At 51.4% G+C, this 20,738-nt stretch overlaps 1 protein-coding gene across 4 annotated transcripts in view; it reads left to right on the top strand.

Moving 5' to 3' along the window:
- The window catches only part of RSPO1 (R-spondin 1), a 61,448-nt gene that overhangs the window by 26,345 nt on the left and 14,365 nt on the right, over positions 1–20,738 (top strand). For 3 of the 4 annotated variants that reach the window (XM_044998051.1, XM_044998053.1, XM_044998052.1), the window contains exon 4: positions 14,133–14,525. In XM_044998051.1, coding sequence (XP_044853986.1) covers positions 14,432–14,525 — 94 coding nt within the window. In that variant the 5' untranslated portion in view covers positions 14,133–14,431. The remainder of the gene's footprint in view (positions 1–14,132; positions 14,526–20,738) is intronic. The other variant, XM_044998054.1, reaches the window with a different exon arrangement.

Genomic DNA, 20,738 nt, shown 5'->3' with positions numbered 1-20,738 from the left:
ACGGGCTACATTTGTGCTAAGCATAGAGTTTAAGGCCAGACGGGACCAGATCAGCTACTTGGGCCTCCTGTATGTGTCAGGCCTGCGCCCGCAGACTAAGCCCAACTACTGAAATGAGGCCAAAGTATCACAGCCCTCAGGAGCCTGGGCTGTTCTGTGCCATGAGGAGAGATGAGGAGGGACTGAAGTGCACAGGGAGCGAGGCCCCCACAATGGCAGGGAGACGATTAAGTGAGAGACACCCAGATAATCCTGGCAAGTGACCCGCACCCAGCTGCAGAGGAAGGCAACAACCACAACAAAACCCACAAAACCACCCCAGGTCACTGCCAACGTGTGGCAGTCAGTGAGACCCTGAGCATGTGAGCAAGAACCAGCCAGGCAAGCACCTGAGAGGGAGAACGCTCAGTGCCATCTCTAGCCATGGCCACCCCAATGCATCAGAAAAAGGAGTTAAAAGAAAAACCCAGAATACACTGGGGGAGGGGTGGGAAATCTCTTCCTGACCCCTGCCGCTGGCTACCTGAAACCCTGAAGCAGGAGCTTTTAGGAACATCAGATGTAAGCTGTGAGTCCTGGTCCCCACCGTCACAAGCAACCTGTCACACAATCACACGCATACATTTGTCCAGCTCTCTCTTAAAACTAATTGTTGTTTGCCCCCCTAACTCCTGCTCGGAGGCTGTTCCAGAACCTCCACCCCTCTGGTGGTTAGAAACCTTCTAATTTCCAACCTGAATTTGTTCATGGCCAGTTTATTCCCATTTGTTCTGTGCCAGCATTGTCCTGTAGCTTTAATCGCTCTTCGCCCTCCCTGGTATTTATAGCCATCAGATCCCCTCTCAGCCTTCTCTGTGTTAGACTAAACAAGCCGAGCTCTTCCAGTCTCCTCTCAAAGACAGGCTCCTCATTCCCCTGATCAGCCCCATAGCCCGTCTCTGCACCAGTTCCAGTCTGAGTTCGTCTTTCTTGAACCTGGGTGACCAGACTGCACACAGGACTCCAGCTGAGGTCTCACCAGGGCCTTGTCCAATGGGATTAATTCATCTCTATCTCTACTGGAAATGCCTTGCCTGATACATCCTAGGATCACCTTTGCCTTTGCCTTTTCCACAGCCACATCACTTTGGTGGCTCACACTCATCCTGTGCTTGACCCACACACCCCAGGTCTCCCTCCTCCTCTGTCGCTTCCAACTGATGAGCTCCCAGCTCGTAGCAGAAATTCTTACTATGAGACCCTAAGTGCATGACCTCGCCCTTTGAATTTCATCCCATGATTGAAACATTCGAACGAGCACCAGTAACATCACAGTTCAGACCCTTTCCTCGTGGCCCCATGGACTGCACATGATCTTAGTCTCATCACAGTGGGTCTTCTCAGCGGAACTGCTGCAGACAGATGCAGAATGGACATTTGATGGCGTAATCCCCGTAGAACATACATACGTGTCAACATTTGAATTGCACCTCGCTCCTTCTCTCCTCTCCTGTGTAGTTGGAGCAGCCCTTTAGGATGAGTTGGGAAAGGCCCATGTGACAGAGTTGGAGCAGCCTGTACTAATCTGTGGATCTCGTGTGATCGGGTTATTGTCTTGTGGGCTGTCTGAATAACTAGAGTGAATTCACTCTCAGGGTCTGTCGCGGGATACTCAGGAAAAGCACGTTATCTGGATCTTCCTGCTTGGATGAGCAGCAGTGAAGCAGCCAGCGACGTTAACATTTACACTGTCGTCTTTAGGTTTCTGAACCGAGTGGGACAGGTCCCACCCCTCTGAGCTACTAAACCAGAGTCTGTGCATGGTCAAGTGGCCCCGTGTCTGTAAGCCATCAGTCTCATGTGCTGTCAGTTACTGGAACCTGACAAACATGTGGGTGGGAGCAGAGGAGAATTTCCTAGCAAGCTGAAAGTAGGAGGAGGCACTTTTGAAGATGGGCCAGTTTACACCAGTGGAGAATTTGGCCCAGTGTTTCAGGCAATCTGCAGACTCAGGCAGATACCACCACCTCGTCTGACACTTGGGCCATGTTTGGAAAGTGTTCTTCACAACCAGGTGCACAGTTCTGTAGCAAGGGGTGGGTGCCAGGGATGGCAGAAGGCACGGGGCCTCTGAGACAGACAGGCCCTGGGTAGCAGATGCTGCACAGCCAGCAGTTAGTTCTCTGTAACCTACTGCAACTACTTTTGTTTACAAATGGATTCATACCATCTGGAGTGGAGGTCATAAAAAGTCTGGCCCCAGAACAGACGCTAGCAGAGCTGTGAAGTTCCCAGAGACGCAGTGTTCTTGTATCATTTCTGGGTTACTGAGATGTCACTTCTAATGGCCGCAGAAGGTGACAGTGGCTGCATCACAGAGGGTTTGGCGTGCGACATGCAAAGAGGGGCAAGCTCTAGTCTCTGAGCAGAACTGCCAGTGCCTGGGCCACGAGGCTCTGACTCCGAGGGCCCCGTTCTACTCCCGCAGTAATGTAAATAGTTCCCTGACCACAGGGCTGGGCTAACTGGCTCGAGTTCACTCTATTGCTTGGCCTCCAGGTGGCTGGAAAATCATGTCGGATAGAACAGGGCTGCTGCTGTAGGTTTGTAGCTGGGGACAGGTGGAGCCAACATTAGGCAACAAGCATCATAAAAATAAGAACGACAAACTCTGCTTTCTTGAGCAGGAAGGCTGTGTAGGCAACGCCGCTCCCCCGGTATCCAGCCGCACAGCTGCTAGGGGTGCAGGGCTCAGCGCGGGCACAGTGTTGCTCTAATCTAGCCATGAGCTGCAGACCCATCTGCTTCCCAAGTGTTTAGATTCTTGATTCTAGTATGTGCCAAGAGCTTGTGCAAGACGGGGTGCATTGACGCTGGCTGGCTGTTCTGTACCAGGGAGAGCTGCCAACCTCTCAAAAGATGGCGATGCTTCATCAGCAAATCCCATGCTACTCCTCGCTTTCTGTGCGGGGTTTGCAGCGCGGGTCTGGATCATGGGATGGGGGCCACGTGTCCCATAATACCCATGTCTGTCTCATGGGAAAGTGTGTTGTTATTTGCGTTGCAGGCGTAGGACCACCTGCCTCATTAATTATTATTATGGCCCACTGTGTAACTGACAGTAGCACATCCAGGCCCTACTCACACTTCGGGCCCCCATTGTAATAGTGGCTGTAAAAAGAAACAGAAAAGCCAGTGCCTACCCCAAGGGGCTCACAGTCTGCAGCGTGACGGGCCAATAGCACGGTCTGAGGCATCCAGTCTAAATACTTCACAAGTGGAGACACAGACACTTGTGCTATAGAGGATGGAGGCAAATTTAGGATGAAAATGATGGGCCAGGCTGTCCCCTGCCTAGCGGCTTGTGTGTCATTCACAGCTGTGCACAGTGAGTGAGGCACCCCACTGCCAAACCAGGACGATAGCACAAATCCTGCCTGCGCCTGTGCACAAGGCTGGGAGCACAGGCCGCTGGTGGTTTGTCCTCTGGGACATTTGTGAGACATGCTGCAGTCTTTTGCCATGGCTCTGAACCGGGGATTTAACCCAGTATGATGCAGAAGGCTCCATCAGTGTCCATCTTCAACCTACCTGCCTGGCTGCCCATCGGAACTCGTTCTCCCCTGCAACTCTGATCTGGGCATGTCAGGCAACGGGCGACAGCTCGTCTGAACATGCTGAAGTGGGTTTGGTCTACTCCAATAGGCTGATTAGCTGTCAGGACCAGGGGGCTAGCAATGCAAGCAGGCGTGAGAAGGGTGCAAAGTAAACAAGACCGAGAGCACAAAGTGGAGGGTCCTGTCAGACACATGGCAAAGCAAACACCTCCCAAGGCATTAGCCTGCTACAGCCTGGCCTGGTTACTTTGGTGCAAGGCCTTAGGAACATAGGATTCACCATGCAGGCCTCTCTAGTCTGGTGCCTGCCTCTAGCCTTCCCCAGTGCAGTGCCTAACGCCAGAGGAAGAGCAGAAAACCCCATCATGCACCTGACAAACTGTGCAGTGCTGGGGGGGGGGGGAGTAGCGATGGCCAAAGCACATGTGTTTTAGAAACAAAAATCAAATGAATACTTGGAGAGGGGCCGACCCTTGGCCCATGCCCCACTTCAAACCCCAAAGCCTGGGATGCTGTAGAGAGTGAGCAAAGGGGCACACTCCGCAGGCTTGTGCTCTAGGGTGGTGTCGGCTCTATCACATGTCTGACGTGCCTCGTGCTTCCCCCTCTTTGCATGAGATGAATTTCACACATTGTTTCTAGCAAATAGTCATTTGATTTTCCTGGACTGTGTCCCCTTTCTACAAATGTCCCAGCCAGCCGGTGAGCTGTACAGACAAGAATTTTCACCGGAACAGTGAATTTTAAGTCAATGTTGCAAAATATTAGTGGAAAACAAATTCTGAATGTGTAATGGTGAGTATTTATGCTGCAAACCTGACCGTAAGCATTACAGCAGTGCAGACGGGAAAGAGCTATACTGTGTCATCTACACACGCAATCAAAACAGCTCAGCTTTTGAATTCCTGCAGCAAAGCGGCAGTGAAACCATTTGGGAAATAACTCGGAAGAATGAATAAATTCCAGAAATCTGCCCTTTGTGCAAAGAGCTAACACTGTGAAAGTCATCAGATAAATTGTGCATTACAAATGAGAAGATTATTCACCCAGCTCCAAGCCCTGATGCCAGCTTCCCCTCCCGCAAACATTCTTATCATGTATCCAGCAGGCAGGGTTTGTGCTTGCAAGATGGCGGGACTTCACAGGGGGTCGTACGCTGCTGCCATTGGAATATTATCTCCTTTGTCCTGTCTCCAGTCCTCACACAAGCATCTGGTCCTTCTCTCCCCGACTCAGTAAACCTTCAGGAGAGCCCGTTTACATTACGGATAGCTGGATATGTTTAGCAAGGAGCAATATATCAGCAATTTGGTTATTATGCATTTTTTCTGCAATCTTCCAGGCAGATCATGTTGGTCTATCTCACCTCATGTGGAGGAGGCTAATGGTGAATTATCCAGATGGTTTACATTTTTTGGTTTGAATGGGGCTCCCAAGTACCAATTTATCCTGACAGAATTGCAAACAAGAAGGCTTGCTGTCATCTTGGATGCTAGGACAAGTTTCTCCACAAATGAACACAGAGCAATTCAGGTTACCCTAAATTCTCCCCACTGGTGGGATAACGGAATAAATCTCTTACCACCCTGATAATATTTAGACTGGGAATAGTTTGCAGCAACCTGAGCTTGACTGATGTCTTCAATAGCTTGAAGAATCATATTTCTGGGATCGTTTAGCCTGCAGAAGAGAAGAATGAGGGGGGATTTGATAGCTGCTTTCAACTACCTGAAAGGGGGTTCCAAAGCGGATGGATCTAGACTGTTCTCAGTGGTAGAAGATGACAGAACAAGGAGTAATGGTCTCAAGTTGCAGAGGGGGAGGTTTAGGTTGGATATTAGGAAAAACTTTTTCACTAGTAGGGTGGTGAAGAACTGGAATGGGTTACCTAGGGAGGTGGTGGAATCTCCTTCCTTAGAGTTTTTGAAGTCAGGCTTGACAAAGCCCTGGCTGGGATGATTTAGTTGGGTTTGGTCCTGCTTTGAGCAGGGGGTTGGACTAGATGACCTCCTGAGGTCCCTTCCAACCCTGAGATTCTATGATTCTATGATTTCATGGCCCAAGACTGAGAGGAAGAGCTGGAAACAGGTCCTCCTGCCCCATCCATTCGTTTTCCCCTTTCTCTGTGTGACAAATGAAAGCACCTCAAGAGTCTAGGCTGGAGCCTTCGGGGAACACTGGAATCTTCTCCGGTGTATTTGAGATGTAGTTACACAGGAGGTCAGACTAGCCCCCTTCTAGCTTTAAAATCTCAGAAGTGTCTGCAGCGAAGCCAAATTTTAGCTAAATATCTCAGCATGCCCCATCTCCAGCCAGGACACAAACTCACTTGCTCTGCTGGGCCAGCAGCCACCCTTGGCTTCTGAGGTTTTGTCTGGGGTAGAACATGGAAAATGAAAGGAATTTGCTTCAAGTGTGTTGGCACCCTCTGAGGTTGCTTTCCAGATGAAACTCCAAGGCCTTTGCACGGCAGAAGCCCCAAATGGAGGGTTTAAGTGGGATGTAAGTGGTGCACAGACATGATGCTGGCCCTCTGCGTGCAGGGAGCTTTCTCTGTGAAAGTTCTAGCAGCTGTGTTTACAGCTGGGAATGTTTGCCTAGACAGTGAATTCTGCAGCAGGACTGGAGACGGTTCTCAGAAGCCAATTTTGAATTCATAATCATGACTATTTGAACCAGAAACCTGCTATAATCAGCAAAGGGAAAGCTACCATGTGACCAGTGTGTCCAATCAAAAGGAATGGTGCTGGAATTTCAAATACTGAACCCATGCAATGAACAGTGTTTTATTTGTAATGAAAGAGATGCCAGGGCTCAAGCAATTTTATTATTGTCATAACTGACATGGCAAGTCCAGAGCGCCGGGGCTCTGAACTGCGAGGCCCAGAGGCGCCGGGGCTCTGAACTGCCAGGCAGGGGTGGCATTTCGTGGGGCGCTCTGCCGGTCGCCGGTCCCGCGGCTCCGGTGGACCTCCTGCAGACATGCCTGCGGAGGGTCCGCTGTTCCCGCGGCTCCGGTGGACCTCCCGCAGGCCCGCCTCCGGATGCCCCACCGAAGCCACAGGACCAGCAGACCTCCCGCAGGCACGCCTGCGGATGCCCCACCGAAGCCACGGGACCAGCGGACCCTCCGCAGGCACGCCTGCGGGAGGTCCACCGGAGCCGCCTGCCGCCCTCCCAGCGACCAGCAGAGCGTCCCCCGCGGCTTGCCACCCCAAGCACGCGCTTGGCGTGCTGGGGTCTGGAGCCACCCCTGCTGCCAGGCCCAGAGGCGCCGGGGCTGTGAACTGCCAGGCCCAGAGGCGCCGGGGCTGTGAACTGCCAGGCCCAGAGGCGCCGGGGCTGTGAACTGCCAGGCCCAGAGGCGCCGGGGCTGTGAACTGCCAGGCCCAAAGGTGCCGCGCTCTGACCTGGCACAAATTAACCACTGCAATGAATGGCTTGTGGGCCGAGAATGGTCTGCAGAAATTGTTCGGCGACTGATTTTGCACCAGGATTTCCTTTGGGAGAATCGGACCCCATCTGCAGGGGGAGAAGAAGGCAGGACATGCCAGATTCATTGTTTTTTGCAAATCCTCCACCCTGCTCTAGTCTGAGAGTGAGTTTTGGAAACTACATTTCAGCTTTCTCCTGAATCTCAGAGTCTGTTGGAGCAGCAAGGGAAATGCATCCCACAGTCCAGCCCTCTCCCCTCTCTGCGAATTCCCTGTCTCTGGCCTGCAGATGTTACCGTGAACTCCGCAGCAGCAGGGTGCATGTGGGGAGACTGGTGGGCTTCACATTCAGGTCCCAAGCCACACAAGGCTTTCTAGATCAAAGGTAACGCACAGAATTGCAGCTGGAAGCTAGTGCAGATGTCGAGGAATTGGACCAGAAATGCTCCCTGCACTGAATGCCATCTAGCTTTAGTCACAAACACGGGATGGTTGTAACCGTCAGGCAATATTGTGCCCTATTCACAAGTCAGTGTTGTCTAGTCTGTAATGAGAGCCTGGCTGCCTGTTGCTCCAGTGCAAACCCTGCCGTGTGCGTCCAGAGAAGACTACGTCCCCCCACCTCCCTGTAGCCATGCTCCTGGCCTCACTGTGTCGCGGGTGGAGGCTCCCCAGGAGCCGCCTGTGGCAGACGGATCCTGTCCTGGAGCCCCAGACACTTGGTTAGAGGAGAATGCTTTTTGCTGCCTTTGCTAGCTCTGCCTCCCTCCTATGGCGCCTCAGTGACTCCCTCTGGCGAGAGCAGAGCCCAGGGAGCTGGGGCACTAGGTGGGCCCAAATCCAGGGCAAACTCTGCCTCTCCGATGAGCTCTGGGAACCTTGCCTGGGCCCCATGGAGTAAAGTGAGAGCACTCGGACCAGTCCAAAGCTCTGGGCATGGGAAGCGCCTGGCGGCAGGTGCTGGGAGCGCCTGGCTGCTGCTCACCCCCCAGAGCTGGATGTCCATGCTGCGCCACGTGACCGTGCACGCCCTCGCTTCATGTGCGTGTCAGTCCGGGCCAGCGCTGCCCAAGGGTCAGGCCTCCCCTGCACACTTCCCCACGATGGGAAACACTCCTCGGCCTCACTGAAGCACTTGACAATGTTTATAAAGCAGCCTGCAGCAAACAGCCTTCAAAGCACAGCACAAGTTGGTGTTTACCCGACTGACTATTTATTTGAAGCCACCCCCCCCCACCCCCCCGGATGCTGCTGCAGGATCTAACGACAAGCACATGGGAAGTGCTATGCTCCTGCCAGGGCAGCTTTCGGGGGGCCAGAGCAGGGCCGTGGGGAAGCTCAAAGTCGCGGGGATAGGAGGATGGCAATAACCCTTTGCCCGGCGTGTGAGAAATAGTTCTCAGGCCTCAGCACTGTTCTGCAAGCAAAGCAGCCCTTAGCTTTCCATTTTAGCACAAACACCTCAATCGGGGATGTGCTGTCGCAACACATGGGCAAGATAGGGGTCATGTCCCCTCCAGCGGCTGGTCCATTAGAGGATGATGGTCTATTACTGCCACCAGCTAACAGGACTTACGCCTTCAGCTCAAGTGGTAGAGGCATGTAGTTTGGTGCTGGGTTCAAATCCTGCTGCCAACCAGTGCTCAGCTTTGTTACACTATCAGAGCAGGGGAGGGGCACACTTTCCCGAACTCAGCTCCTCTGTGCAGATTTCCTCTAGCCTGTTCAGTGGTGGCCCTGCACTAACCTCTGCCAAGGGGGATCTCCCCCATCCTGGGCATCGCCAGAGACCTCTTTCCTTCCTCTCACGCTGAGTGCCCGGAGCAGCTAGCCCAGAATTCCTCTTGGCCATGGGGCCTGTGGTCAGCAGTGGAGTTGAATATTCCCCAGCACTGGCCCTGAGGCACATTCTCACGCTCAGCTGCTGCACAAGAGTGGATCCATTCCTTCCAGCTGGAGGCAGGCTAAGCCACAGGGAGTGAGAGGCGGGGAAAGGACTTCAGCAGGCCCAGAACTGTTCTCGAAGGCCCTGAGGCACTTCCACCGACTGCACTGGGCTTTGGCTCAGCTCTCAAGATCGTGGGCTGGGACATTGGACACTAGCTGGGACAGAAGACTAGGAAATGCACTGGGCTGGCCTAGATGAACTAGCAGGGCTGGGGTTTCTCTGCACGCTAAAGCCAGCCTGGGGTAACGGGAGTGGGATTGCACAAGAAGTGATACTTCAAAGTAGTGGGTTTAATGCCCAGAGGAGTGCAGTGGTGATACAGTTTCTCTAAGCTCTTGGCTACTGTGGTGATGGGCCGGGGGGGGGGGGGGGGGCAGTGACAGGAATGACCATCAGAATCCTCTTAGTCAGCCAGTGTGTCTCCAAGCCAGGACAGGTTCCCAGGAGAAGTCCCTGGGGTGAGACCCCCTCCTGTCGGTAATGCCTGCACAGGTTTGCAAGATCTGTCCAGCCCTCTTCCCCTGGCCGGCTGTCGCTGGTTGGTACCTGCCTGCTAGTGGGATTCGGGGCTGCGTTTGCAAGTGCTGGTCTGAAGCCAAAGTCTGAGCGCTGTAAACAGCTCGTTGGCTGCTGACCCGCTGAGGGAGGGAGAGGCTGCCACACTGAACTGTAGGAGGCACTGGCAGATTGCTGCATAGCTGAGATTAGCAGCATGGCACTTGGCTTGAACTGTTTGCAGACTCATTTGGGAGGCCGATGGCCAGATCCTCAGCTGGTGCAAATGGCCATGGCTCCATTGAAGCCAGTGGAGCTGCACCAATTTATGCCAGCCAAGCACCTGGGCTCCTAGTGTACAAACTCTGCCGAAAGCCCCGTTCCCCTCAGTGTGTGAGAGAGCCTGGTACAATGGGGGATGGGGACTCTCTCCGTGCCAAGCTCCTAGCGGTTTAGAATCAGCACAAGCCCATTTCCAGCTATGTGGGGGTCTTACTGCATCCCCCACTGAGTTCCAGACCCATCTAGACTGGCCCTGGGAGCATCGGCAATGCAGAGTTATTTTAAAGGGATTAAAATCATTTTCCATTTCATTTGACCTCACAGCGTGAATGTTGTCTCCTTTATTCCCACACAATGGCAGCAGTTGGTGGGGTTTTGCATTGCCAGCTGCACCCAGAAGAGCTGTGTCAGAGCTTTCTATTTAGCTGGGATGTCTCACTTCCTCCCAGACACACAATACACAGAAAAATCACCTCCTCGATCATTTCCAAAGCGAAGCAGCACATTGTTCCCTTGGCTGCACTGTCTGGGCAGTGTGCATATTCTGGAGTCCAGGCCAACACTGCCAATTCTGTACGGTTGCTAGGTTTGTTTGCAAACTCTGTAGCTGTTGATCACACCTCATATCCTGAAGCTTCCCTCTTTTATCCGTCATTGCTCAGTCTGGGAAGTGTCCGTGCTAGAGCTGGCAGGAAACTGCTTTTATCATGAAAACATGTTGCTTTTTTTCAACATCTTTTGTTCATGGGTCATCCAGATCTTCAGTTAGACCATGGAATTTGCTGCCACAGGATGCCACTGAGACTAGAAACCTAACAAGATTCAATGCGCAATTAGGCATTTATGTGGAGGGCAGGAATAGATTCATAGATTGTAGGGCTGGAAGGGACCTCGAGAAGTCATCGAGTCCAGACCCCTGCCCTCATGGCAGGACCAAATACTGTCTAGACCATCCTGGCTAGACATTTCTCTAACCTGCTCTTAAATATCTCCAGAGATGGAGATTCCACAACCTCCCTAGGCCATTTATTCCAGTGCTTAACCACCCTGACAGGTAGGAACTTTTTCCTAATGTCCAACCTAAACCTCCCTTGCTGCAGTTTAAGCCCATTGCTGCTTGTTCTATCCTTAGATGCTAAGATGAACAAGTTTTCTCCCACCTCCTTATGACACCCTTTTACATACCTGAAAACTGCTATCGTGTCCCCTCTCAGTCTTCTCTTTTCCAAATAAACAAACCCAATTCTTTCAGCCTCCTTCATAGGTCATGTTCTCTAGACCTTTAATCATTCTTGTTGCTCTTCTCTGGACCCTCTCCAATTTCTCCACATCTTTCTTGAAATGCGGTGCCCAGAACTGGACACAATACTCCAGTTGAGGCCTAACCAGCGCAGAGTAGAGAGGAAGAATGACTTCTCGTGTCTTGCTCACAACACACCTGTTAATGCATCCCAGAATCACGTTTGCTTTTTTTGCAACAGCATCACACTGTTGACTCATATTTAGCTTGTGGTCCACTATAACCCCTAGATCCCTTTCTGCCGTACTCCTTCCTAGACAGTCTCTTCCCATTCTGTATGTGTGAAGCTGATTGTTCCTTCCTAAGTGGAGCACTTTGCATTTGCCTTTATTAAACTTCATCCTGTTTACCTCAGACCATTCCTCCAATTTGTCCAGATCATTTTGAACTATCACCCTGTCCTCCAAAGCAGTTGCAATCCCCCCAGTTTGGTATCAACTGCAAACTTAATAAGCGTCTTTCTATGCCAATATCTAAGTCGTTGATGAGATATTGAACAGAGCCGGTCCCAAACCAGACCCCTGCAGAACCCCACTTGTTCTACCTTTCCAGCAGGATTGGGAACCATTAATAACGACTCTCTGAGTACGGTTATCCAGCCAGTTATGCACCCACCTTATAGTAGCCCCATCTAAGTTGTATTTGCCTAGTTTATCGATAAGAATATCATGCGAGATCGTATCAAATGCCTTACTAAAGTCTAGGTATACCACATCCACCGCTTCTCCCTTATCCACAAGACTCATTATCCTATCAAAGAAAGCTCTCAGGTTGGTTTGACATGATTTGTTCTTTACAAATCCATGCTGGCTATTCCCTATCACCTTACCACCTTCCAAGTGTTTGCAGATTATTCCCTTAATTACCTGCTCCATTATCTTCCCTGGCCAGAGTCATTATGGTTAATGCTGAAAGAAGAGTATTGGAAGGAAGATAAAACTCCAGGCTTCAGGGCTTAAACCAATCCCTAACTATTAGGAGTTAGGGACCTTCATGAGGGCAAATTATCCCACACCTGCTACTGCAGGGTTTCTGACCCCTTCCTCTGAAGCAGCTGGTGTTGGCCCCTGTCAGAGGCAGGACACAGGCCTAGATGGACCCTGAGTCTGAGCCAGTCTGGCAATTCCCATGTTCCTGGGAGTGTTACAAATATGAATGAATTAATCTGCTCTAGGGCACGTCAGTATTACTGGAGTGGAAAAGTGTCTTGTGGTTAAGGCACTGGTCCAGGACCAAGGACATCAGGCGTCATTGTCACAGACCCCTGTGTGACCTTGGGCAAGTCACTTAATCACTCCACGCCTCAATTGCCCAGCTGCAAAACAGGGATAATAATTCTGCCTGTCTATTTAGGTTGTAAGGTCTTTGGGGTAGGGGCTGTCACTTACAATGTGTGTGTGCAGCAGTAGCTCAAGGGGGGCCTGTACTTGGTTGAGCATCACTGTAATACAAGTAGTAATATATTAAGTCCATTTTACAGATAGAAGAAATGGGGCACAAAGAAGTAAGAGACTTGTTCAGAGGTTACACAGCAAATGAGTGGTGGAGGCAGATGAGAACCCAGGGGCCAGGGGCAGCTCCAGGCCCCAGCACGCCAAGCGCGTGCTTGGGGCGGCATGCTGCAGGGGGCGCTCTGCCAGTCGCCGGGAGGGCGGCAGGCGGCTCCGGTGGACCTCCCGCAGGCGTGCCTGTGGAGGGTCCGCTGCTCCCGCGGCTTCAGTGGAGCATCCGCAGGCAGAGCACCCCCCGCGGCATGCCGCCGTGCTTGGGGCGGCGAAATGGCTAGAGCCGCCCCTGCCAGGGGCCCTGACTTCCAATCCCCTATTACAGACATTGCTGGCACCCTTTTCTCCTCTAGAGACATTGTCACACACACAGCTAGGGTGACTAGACAGCAAATGTGAAAAATCGGGACAGGGGGGTGGGGGTAATAGGAACCTATATAAGAAAAAGACCCAAAAATTGAGACTGTCCCTATAAAATCGGGACAGCTGGTCACCCTACACACAGACATTTTCTCTCATTTCTCTTTACCCCCCTAGAACAATGGCACAGAACAATTTGCTTTTTGTCGGAGTTGCTCTTGCCCTGATTTGTCCACCCGCACATGCCACCATTGCTTCCCGACTGGTACATCACTGTTCACTGCAGTGATGTCAGCACAGCTGTGAGAATAGTCTTTGTTAATTAACTTGGGCTTCCTCTGCTGGCTGGATCTGCAGTAGCAGCAGAGCGAAGGCAAGAGACAGCCCTAAAATGACAGCTCCTGAGCATGGTTTGGTGAATTTATCAATTATTTCCGATTTATAAAAAATGGATGATCTAGGACACTTTCCAGGTAATGACAATGTTTTAAGGCTGGGAAAACGTGGGACCTGTGCCTGTCCTGGGCAAAGCTGACTGACACATGCCAGAAGAGTCATGTTGCTATTTCCAGGGTTTTTTAAATTTTGTTGTGCAGGAAATTTTGGCTTGTGGTTCTGACCTGGGACAATCATACCTAGTCTGTGTGAAGAAGGATGAGCAGCACTGTCCCTACGCACAGCACGAAATCTCAGTAGCTACAATCACATCAATAGCTACTTGGCCACATTAAGTCACTAGACATTCAGTGAGGCCCACTTGACTGGAGACATCTCTGAAGCTGGCAGCCTACAAGAGCCTCACCTACAAGCTGGTCACTGGCAGATGAGCAGTGATCGGGATTGGCAGCACTTTAAGCACATTCTAGCTCGAAATAGGCCATCCCTTAGTCAATGTAAAAACTACACTCAGTCATGTTAACTTTCTCAAAGGAAATAGGTTGCTATTAGTTTTTAAGCAAACAGGAACTTCCAGATATGTCTGTGAAATAATTTTACCTGTCAGTCTCCTCCCTGCAGATCTGCTGCCTGCCCCTTCCACCCCCACACTTTCTGCCCTTCCAGGGCTCTGTGATATTGTTATTCCTCCCAGCCTGCTATTTCATCCTGCACTTGTATATTAATTCTTGCAGCGTCCCGCTGAGCAGTTTATGCACAAGACGTAAAAGAACATTTATTATTCCATAAGGTTAATCTGTTCCTTTTCCCTTCCAGTTTGTGTGGGTGTGCGTTTGGAAGCTACAAGCCGCTAACGCTCACGGCGTGGGAGCCCCCAGATGGGACTAGATCCACGCTCCTGTGCTCCTTATGGGGTTGAAGGTAGACTCATGTTACCTACTACCTAAGTTTTCTGTGGCTGATATTATGGTGTGCGGATATGGTCCGGTACCAGGCATCGTGTACAGACTTTCACTTCTGATCCAGCCCAAGACACATTAGCAGGAGCAAACCCAGACACCACCCTGTGGAACGGACTCTCGATCACCCTGCAGTCTAGGCACTGGGAAGTTACTATGCAGCTTGGACTGTTTCTGGTGGTGGTTTTTCTAAGCTTGATGGATCTGACAGGCAGCAGCAAGGTGGTGAAGGGCAAGAGGCAAAGACGAAGTATGTATGAAATGCTTTTCTTCTCTGACTCCCCCTCGCGATGCAGAATGTCAGTGTCTGTGCGTGACATGCCCCTGGTGTTCGCAGGCACCCAAAGGGCAGGGGAGGAGCAGCTGGCTCAGGGTAAGCAGTGCAGAAGGGGGTGGTAGTGTGGGATTGTTACCACGCCCAAAGCAGAAGGTAACGGTTTGACATGTTGCTCAGTCCCTGACTGTGTAAGCTCCTCAGGGCAGGGGCTGGGGCTGTTTGTGTCTTTCCAGGTCAGTGCCTAACAAATCCCACAAGGAGCCTGGCTGGAAAGATACGTCCCTTTCTCTTGCTGTCAGATAGGGAACATTTCCAAGTTTGCTTCCTCTGCACCCAGCTTTTTCTACGGGCTGGACTGCCAGTTCCCCCATCCCTTACTGAGCTCCGAGCAGGAACCGGTTCCTCTGACTCTGCGGGAACATGGTGATCTTATGTTCCCCCAAAGCTGGCCCCCAGCTCGTAGCTCAAGGGAGACCTACTGGGCTCTGGGTTTGTAACAACCTGCAGCCCTGTTCCAGATTTCCATTAAGAAACCTGCAGCTTCCAGGCCAGTGAGAGCCGGTGGTGGCTACAGAGTGTGTGGAAGAGAACAGAGGCAGGTGCATGGAGTAGAATAGCAACAGGGGCTGCAGGTGAATCAGGAAAAATCACTGCGCTGAGGGCTGGCGAGTGCACCCAGGAAACTGAAAAAGGGAGTTTCCGCTCCATCCTCAGCTCCACCAGGAATTATGAATGGGCCAAGCCCCTGCCCCTCTTTAACAAAGCACATAGACTCTGAGCTAGTGACCGAGCTGCCGGTTCTACAATGAGCTGGACGCAATACTCAGTGGTGACCCAACCTCTACTGAGAAGTCCCCTGTGGATACTTTGTCGCCAGTCGAGAGCGGACTGAGCCGAGAGGAGGCAAACAGGAGAGGAGGCCCATGGTAAGTGGATCTGATTTTGGGAATTGCTGAAGCGAGTTGTTGGGGGCAGGAGGGTTGCAGAAAGCAGGCTGGTCTCTCACCTCCTGCCTAGTTTGGGCGGCGGAACAGGCTGTTGGTTGACTCCCTCACTTCACGTGAATCTCCCTCAGAGATCTCCAGGAAACTCTCGTGGAGATACTGGGCAATCTGCTCCCGCAGGTTCCTTGGCAGAGCTGCCATTGTGCCATCGCGGGGGCGGGGTGGGGGGGGACGACGGGACACCATTGCTGCACACAGGCATGCCGCATAGGGGCCAGGGTGGAAGCTGCATGGTTGGTTCCCTTGATTCCCTGCTCACCCTCAGCAGCGAGATATCTTCCATAATGATCCCTCCTGTGGAAAGTGTGGGGACAGGAATGATTATCACCCCCCTACAGTGCGGCTCTCCCCAAGCGCCCAAGAGCCACGTACCCAGTGTACAGCAGGGTCGGGGAACAGTGATTTCCCCTGCCCCTGCAGCTACTCACCATTTTGGGGGTCTTGGGGCTCATGTGTGCTTGCCTGGGGTCAGCCAGTCAGTGACAGGTGTGTGAGTACTGGCTGTGTTTTAAAGCACTGAATCACTGTTGTCTGTGTTGCAAACAATCCTGCTTCTGTAAAACGTTGCATTTAAACTTCACAGAGATGCCCTTGGGAGGCCAGCCTCCCTTATCGGCAGCGGAACGGTTGTGAAGAATTAGAAGGGGTCCAAGAAGAACTAAGGAGAACTTTCTGCGTGAGGTTATGATGCAGTCCACTGCCGAGAAACGGGAATTGAAGGAGTGGTGGGACAGCGAGAAGAGGGAACGAAAGGAGAATGCGGCACACCAGAAAGAAGCCACGGAGCAGCTCTTAACAGTTATGGAGCGACAAGTGGACACACTCCAGGAGATACTAGCTCTTCAAACCGAGCAGCTCCGTGCCTGCCCTCCCCTGCAGCCACTGTTGCAAAACTCTTTCCCAGGCGCCCCCGCCGCCAACACACTCTTATCAACCTCCTGGCTCCACTCTCTACCTGCAGCATTCCAACTCCTCCCTCACAGTCCAGCAGTGTGGACTCCCAGTACCCACTGCACTCAACACCCATCCCTCTGCAGTTTGGCCCTGCTGAAGTACAGCACCCGCTGCATTGTACTCCAAAGAAGAAGGTTGGGTATGATCCCTGGACATACACAAATCTGTAGCCGTCCCGGGACCCCTCCTCCTCTTGAGACCTTCCATTCCCCCATCCCTCTCCCTGCTGATTAATTTTTTCATTTGACTCTCTCCTCCAGTTGTTGTCTTTCAATAAAATAATTGTGTAGGGTTGAAAGCAATCTTCATTCTATTAAGTGAAAGCAAAAAGAGCCCTGCAAAGCAACATACAATTATGTTAAGGCCTCTTCTTGCATCATGTGCACCAATCACCTCCTAGCATTACAAGCACTGCAATCCCGAGCATAGCAACAAATACTAGTGGCTTTCAGCTTCAAATTGCTGCCTCAAAGCATCCCTGATCCTTATGGCCCCATGCTGTGCCCCTTTAATAACCCTGGTCTCCAGCTGTTCAAACTCAGCCTCCAGGTGCTGAGCCTCTGCAGTCCAGCCCTGAGTGAAGCTTTCACCCTTCCCTTCACAAATATTATGGAGCGCACAGCATGTGGCTATAAGCATAGGAATATTGTCATTGGCCATGTCCAGCTTCCCATACATGCATCACCAGCAGGCTTTTAAATGGCCAAATGCACACTCCACAGTCATTCTGCACTTGCTCAGCCTGCTGTTCAACCGCTCCTTGCTGCTGTCAAGTTGCCCCGTGTATGGCTTCATGAGCCACGGCATTAAGGGGTAGGTGGGGTCTCCCAGGATCACAATAGGCATTTTGACTTCCCCTACCCAATCTTCTGATCAGGGAAGAAAGTCCCTGCTTGCAGCTTCTTGAACAGGCCAGTGTTCCAAAAGATGCATGCGTCATGCACCTTTCTGGACCAGCCTGCGTTAATGTCTGTGAAACACTCGCGGTGATCCACAAGTGCCTGGAGAACCATTGAGAAATACCCCTTGCAATTAATGTACTCAGTGGCTAGGTGGTCTGGTGCCAGAATTGGAATGTGCGTCCCATCTGTCGCCCCTCCACAGTTAGGGAAGCCCATTTGTGCAAAGCCATCCGCAATCTCACGCACGTTGCCCAGAGTCACGGTCTTTCTGAGCAGGATGCGATTAATGGCCCTGCACACTTCAATCAACACGAGTCCAACAATCGACTTTCCCACTCCGACCTGGTTAGCGACCGATCAGTAGCAGTCTGGAGTAGCCAGCTTCCACAGTGCAATCACCAATGGCAGGGCAGCTCTCAGTCTCGTGTCCTTGTGCTGTAGGGCTGGTGCGAGTTCATCACATAGTCCCATGAATGTGGCTTTCCTCATGCGAAAGTTCTGCAGCCATTGCTCGTGATCCCAGACGTGCATCACGCTGTGATCCCTCCACTCAGTGCTTGTTTCCCGAGCCCAAAAGCGGCGTTCCACTGTGGTTAGCACCTCCGTGAATGCCACAAGCATTCTTGTGTCATAGCTACTACATGTGAAGAGATCAATGTCACACTCCTCTTGCCTTTGTAGTTTAAGGAATAACTCCACTGCCTCTCATGACATGTTGGTCAGTGCGAACAGCATTCTTGTCAACAGCTCGGGATCCATTCCTGCAGCCAGAAAGAGGCAGGGCAGGGCGCGCAGTACACAAACCGTTGAAAGATGGCACCAAATGCGGACAGAAGCACAGGGATTGCTGGGATGCGAAGCAATGCATCACGGGGCATTGGGACAGGACCCAGGATGCCCCGCGACCCCTTCCACCTTCCCACAAGTCTTAGTGGCAAAAGAGAAAGAGGTGCTCTGTGGGATAGCTGGCCAGAGTGCACCACTCCGAATAGTGCCACAAGTGTGAACATGCTATTGCGCAGGCAGCTGTCAGTGTGAACACACAACAGGGGTTTTCCTTTGGCGCTATCTGAGCAGCACTGTAACTGCCCACGCTGTAACTTTGCCGGTGTAGACGTGCCCTCACTCTGTTATTTAGCCATGGGGGCATTTTGAGGCCCTCTGACTGTTTTATTTTAATTATTTGGGGGTATATGTAGAGTTTATGATGGTGTTTTTTAATAATTTCCATGCAGCTTGCAGGCATTTTACTCTTGTGATTGTTCCTTTCAATTTCCGTTTAATTAGCCTCCTCATTTTTGTCTAGTTCCCCTTTTTGAAGTTAAATTCTACGTGGTAGGTTTTGAGTTATTTCCCCCCACAAGGGTGTTAAATTTAAGTAAATTATGGTCACTGTTACTGAGCGGTTCGGCTATTTTCACCTCTTGGACCAGATCCTGTGTACTACTTAGGACTAAATCAAGAATTGCCTCTACTTTTGTGGGTTCCAGGACTAGCTGTTCCAAGAAGCAGACATTAAAGGAGTCCAGAAATTTTATCTCTGTGTGCCGTCCTGAGGTGACATGTATCCAGGCGATATGGGGATAGTTGAAATCCCCCATTATTAATGGGTTTTGTAGCCTCTCTAATCTCCCTGAGTATTTCACAATCACCGTCACCATCCTGGTCAGGTGGTCAATAGTACATTTCTGTTGCTAGACTCTTATTATTCAAGCTTGGAATTACTATCCATAAAGATTCTATGGTACAGTTTGATTCATTTTTTTTTACTATACTTGACTCTATGCTTTCCTGCACATATAATGCCAGTCCCCCTCCAGCACGACCTACTCTGTCATTCCTGTGTCTTTTGTACTCGGGTATTACCGTGTCCCATTGATTAGCATCGCTCCACTGAGTTTCTGTGATGCCTGTTATATCAATATCCTCATTCAATATCAGACACTCAAATTCACCCATCTTAGTATTTAGACTTCTTGCGTTTGTATCCAAGCACTTATAAAGCGTGTCAATATTTAGTTGTCTGCCTTCATGTGATGTGACTGAACAGGACTCTGTGTCTTTGGCTGTTCTCTTCAGTTCCTGCCTGTACTTTATCAACTTCTATCTTCTCCTCTTTACTAGAATATAGAGCATCCCCTTTCATAAACTCTCCGCAAGGGATGTGTCTGTCCGAACCATGTTCTGACAGAAGTAGCATTGCCCCCTCCGAGAAGGGAAGGGGCAGGAAAGCCTGGGACTCAGTGTCCCGTGGGAGCAGAGCCGGCCCAGGGCACTGCCCCTGGAGCTCAGTGTGTCAGTGCCTCTCTTGCATGAGTGAGATCTGGCTGCATGCAAGCTGTAATCTCTCAGGAAGGGCTCGGCAGGGTCGCCATGCTGCCAGCCGAGCTGGGAATTAGCTCCCCTTTTCAGCTGCTAAGCCAGGCGGATCAGCTGGGGAAACATACAGGTTGAGCTTCCTGAAGCACCCCCAGTTGGGCAGCGCAGACGGCGATGCAGCCAGAGAATGGGTGCTGCTATTCAGCCTTCTGGGTTCTGTCCTAGAGACTGAGCCTCCAGCGCCCGCACCCAGGGATTCCACCTGCTTCCTTGGTCTTGTCACACGCTCCTGCCTCCTTGGGAGCTCCTCCTGAGGAACCTGGTGCAGCAGCAGCACCGCTCCGTAGCCACGAAGGACAAGCAGCAAATGAGAGATTTTGCTCTCAGTGGTGTGCCCCCATTCCGTTCCTAACCCAGCACAGACAGAGGGGATGTGCCATCCCGATTCATCCACCTCCTCCCTCCAGAAGCTTACCTGTGTCTTTAAGAAACAGTTCCGTAAGGCAAGAATGATACCTGGTTACATACAGGCTCCTACAGCCTGATACCTGGTTACAGAGACCTTGGATGTATTGCATGTAATAGGCACGGTACTGAAACCCAGTGACCAAAAGAGTTAAGGGAAATCACAGGCACAAACCACCCCCCTCTTGAACCCATGCTGAGTTGGACACTACACCAAAGCCTTGTCGGGGTGACGGTAAACTCTAGAGATGGGAAATCGATTTTTTCCTGGTGCATGGCTGCTGGTAAGGTGATCCAATGGCTTTAACTGGTAGTGGTTGGTTATTCAGTAGTGCAGGATGCACAACCCCTTGTGCAGAAGCCATGCTGGTGCCTGGGATGAGACTGTTTCCACCCTGATGTCATTCCATTTTCACAGTAAAATTCTGTGTTTGAAACCTGGGTGGGACGCTGCAAAACTTGTGGCTCAGATGGGAGAGTCGGGGAAAGTAACTCCGGGGATGGGGGCGTGACCTTCCGCCCCAAGGTCACCCATTCCAGTC

The sequence above is a fragment of the Mauremys mutica genome, chromosome 23 (genome assembly GCF_020497125.1).
Source record: "Mauremys mutica isolate MM-2020 ecotype Southern chromosome 23, ASM2049712v1, whole genome shotgun sequence".
Classification (NCBI taxonomy): Eukaryota; Metazoa; Chordata; order Testudines; family Geoemydidae; genus Mauremys; species Mauremys mutica.
Note: the sequence above shows the minus strand (reverse complement) of the source record. Positions and strands in the feature narration are given on the sequence as shown.